At 40.6% G+C, this 3,010-nt stretch overlaps 1 protein-coding gene across 2 annotated transcripts in view; it reads left to right on the top strand.

Annotated features, from left to right (window-relative positions):
- sec16b (SEC16 homolog B, endoplasmic reticulum export factor) overlaps positions 1–3,010 on the top strand; it is a 27,688-nt gene that overhangs the window by 20,898 nt on the left and 3,780 nt on the right. For both annotated transcript variants that reach the window (XM_014024068.1, XM_014024065.1), the window contains exons 18-22: positions 2,007–2,085; positions 2,176–2,296; positions 2,371–2,534; positions 2,621–2,643; positions 2,774–2,857. In XM_014024068.1, the coding sequence (XP_013879522.1) occupies positions 2,007–2,085; positions 2,176–2,296; positions 2,371–2,534; positions 2,621–2,643; positions 2,774–2,857 (471 nt within the window). The remainder of the gene's footprint in view (positions 1–2,006; positions 2,086–2,175; positions 2,297–2,370; positions 2,535–2,620; positions 2,644–2,773; positions 2,858–3,010) is intronic.

The following is a 3,010-nucleotide window of genomic DNA, read 5'->3' as shown; positions in this document are numbered from 1 at the left end:
GTATTATATAATACCTTTTCCCTGTGCCATTCCACATTATTACAAATAACTTAATTTCTGGACATTTATGGTTTGATTTCTTTGTATGTATGGATCACTTGGGTTGTTACTGACATCTGGTGAAAATTTCATGTCATTAGCACCTCTAGTATTATATTTACTGGGAAAAATGGTGATGTGTTCAATACTTATTTTACCCGCTGTACATTCCTGATTTAAAACAACACATGTAAGAACCGTGATTAAACGTTAGGGTGAGGAATAACTTCTGACATCTTGACTCTGTATAGAAATAGCCTGTCCCTTTAACATATGTCATGAGGCGGGGTCAGGATGAGAAGAGCTTTGTTACTTGATGTGTTCTGGGGCTGGCCAATCCTGGTCCTCAAGTACCCCTATCCAGCATGTTTTACTTGTTTCCCTGCCATTCAGCAGGTCTTCAGAAGGTTGTTAATCACTCAGTCATTCAAGCCAGGTGTGTCAAGTCAGGGAAACATCTAAACATGCAGGAAAGGAGTCCTTGTGGACCAGGGTTGAGAATCACTGCTTTAACATACGTTATGTGATTTATTATTTACAAATAAATGGCAAAGAATCAATGGCTTTGAAAAGCAATACTAAAAAAAATAAATACAACTAAGTCAGTATTATATTTTGAAAATGTGTCATCAAGCTCAGAGAAGCTCTTGAGGTGCTGGTCAACATTTAAAGCAGTGATTTTTATATGTTTCCCTGACTTGACACACCTGGTTTGAATGAAGAGTGATTAACAATCTTCTGAAGACCTGCTGAAGAGCAGGGAAACAAGTAAAACATGCTGGATAGGGGCTCTCGAGGACCAGGGTTGGCCAGCCCTTAGCTGATGTCTGTTGGAGGCACATTAAACAAAAGTTAATCAGTCCACAGCTGTGTCCGGATGGTTTTGAATGGCTCACTCAAACATTCACATGTCATTATTATTAACTGGTGTTAGATCTGAACAGGTAAAGGGTAACGAACAGTGCTTATTTTTTAACAGCCTGATCCACACTAACAGGGACTTTGAATTTGCGTAATAGTTTGTTCAAACGATTCGATTGGTTGTCTTCTTTTGATTGACACCTCTTTTGACCAGTTGGGTTCACCTATAGACTCTCCAGAGCCCAAAATGTGTGGCAAGCCCCTCATGTCCCACCTGTACATGTGATTGACTAGAATCAACCAATCAGCTCTGAGCTTCATTCTGACACCACAGCTGTGCAGCCAATCAGGTTACCATTTGTTTGATATGCAGCTTTGGAAATGAGAAACAAGTTAATGGTTATAGTGTATTTTAACTTCAATAACTAGATACTAGTTACAGTTAAAACAATTCTGGCTGCTGAAGTTAAAGCTTTACATAGAGACTAGGCTTGTGAATTTACTCCATAGGGCTGAAGAGCAGTACTGAATTTAACTTGGTTTAGATCTGCAGGTTAACAGATTAAATAAGTTTTTTAATAAAAATATTCATGCAGGTTAAAATTTCAAATCAAGACTCTGACACTAATACTAATAATACTGTAGTAGTATTTACTGTTGTTTCTTCACTCCCAAACAAATCCTTCTCTTGTAACAGTTTTAATACCAGGTGTGATGTACGGCTGCTCTGTGTGAACTGGTCCTGTCTATTCCAATAAATCCCATTCTGTTGACATGCGTTAGCTGCCTCGTCAGATTAAACGTCTTGCCAGAACACCCCAGACTGGTACTCAGTCCATGGTTAGTAACTGATATCAGACTTTTTTTTAGCATCCCTCCCAACAGATCATACTTTAGATTCAGCCAGCTACGCTTTTTATGATCAAATAACTGAAACTCCAACGACGGTACCATTATAACTAAGACAACTCTCAAATTGCTCTCCCTAATGTGGGTAAGACGGTGAACAGTTTGCCTGGAAGGTTCTTGGCGCTGGTTAATGATGTGATCTATTTTAGGCAATAAAAATACTCAACTAATGAGGTATTTGAATGTGTCCAACTCAGACAGGAAGTTATGAATGGACTGAAACCTTCGAGCTTCCTGCTGGGAGGAGCGGCCTGGCCTACAAGGAGGTCTGTTCAGGTAATAATTAGAGCTCTCTTTTGTTTAAATCAGGGTTGTGTTACTTAAATACGTCTCATTTTAAATTTGTTACACTGTTTTTGACTTCAGAGTCTGATCTGGATGATTTGAGTAGTCACACTCGGGGTACAGAGCTGGAACCTTTTTGTTCTAGAGCTTCTGAGGACCGAGAATGGCTTGATGATCCAGGAGAAATGACTGCACAGAACTGGTACAAGAAGATAAATGGACTTTATTCACCTGTAATCTAGAAGCCTGGTCCTGACTGTTTGTTGCTTTGTCCAGGTCTCCCACTGCTCCTCCCTCCATGCCAGCTCCAGTTCTCTATAGTCCTCCAGGCCCCGATGTGGCCCCAGGCCAGGACTTCAGTTATCATAGCACAGATAGTGTTGAGGCCAGAGGTTCCCAGCAACATTGTCCTCCTAGTAATGTGTCAGCAACAGCTGAGGGTGAGATCCCAGCCACGTCTTTCACTCATGTCTTTATCCTGATACTGCTGCTCTGGTCTAATGGTTTTATTTCCCTGCTCCTGCAGAATTCACCTTTGGGACAGAAAAGGTAAGAAATATACATCTAAAATATGAAGGAGCAAAGAGCTAGCATCTCGGTTTGATCACATACGAGAGGTTTGATAAGTGAATCAAAACGTTTTTTTGTTGTTTTTTTTTTTTTGAAAATGGACAATCAGATGTTGGACATCAACATCGCGCAACAAAACCAGCAGGTCATCCCTTCAGCTGTGGAGGGGTCCGAGGAGACCACTTCAAAAGAGGTGAGGAGAGGATTTCTTACAGGTGAACTGTAGTATTCAGTCCAGACTGGAAAGTACATTGGGCCTCATGCAAGAACTGTTCATACGCACAGATTTGTTCTTAAGTTGTGCGTACGAGTGATTTAGGAGAATTTGTGGCATTCACCAATGTTT

The sequence above is a fragment of the Austrofundulus limnaeus genome, unplaced genomic scaffold (assembly GCF_001266775.1).
Source record: "Austrofundulus limnaeus strain Quisiro unplaced genomic scaffold, Austrofundulus_limnaeus-1.0 Scaffold406, whole genome shotgun sequence".
Lineage (NCBI taxonomy): Eukaryota > Metazoa > Chordata > Actinopteri > Cyprinodontiformes > Rivulidae > Austrofundulus > Austrofundulus limnaeus.
The sequence above is the reverse complement of the archived record's forward strand: the minus strand, read 5'-3'. Positions and strand labels throughout refer to the sequence as shown.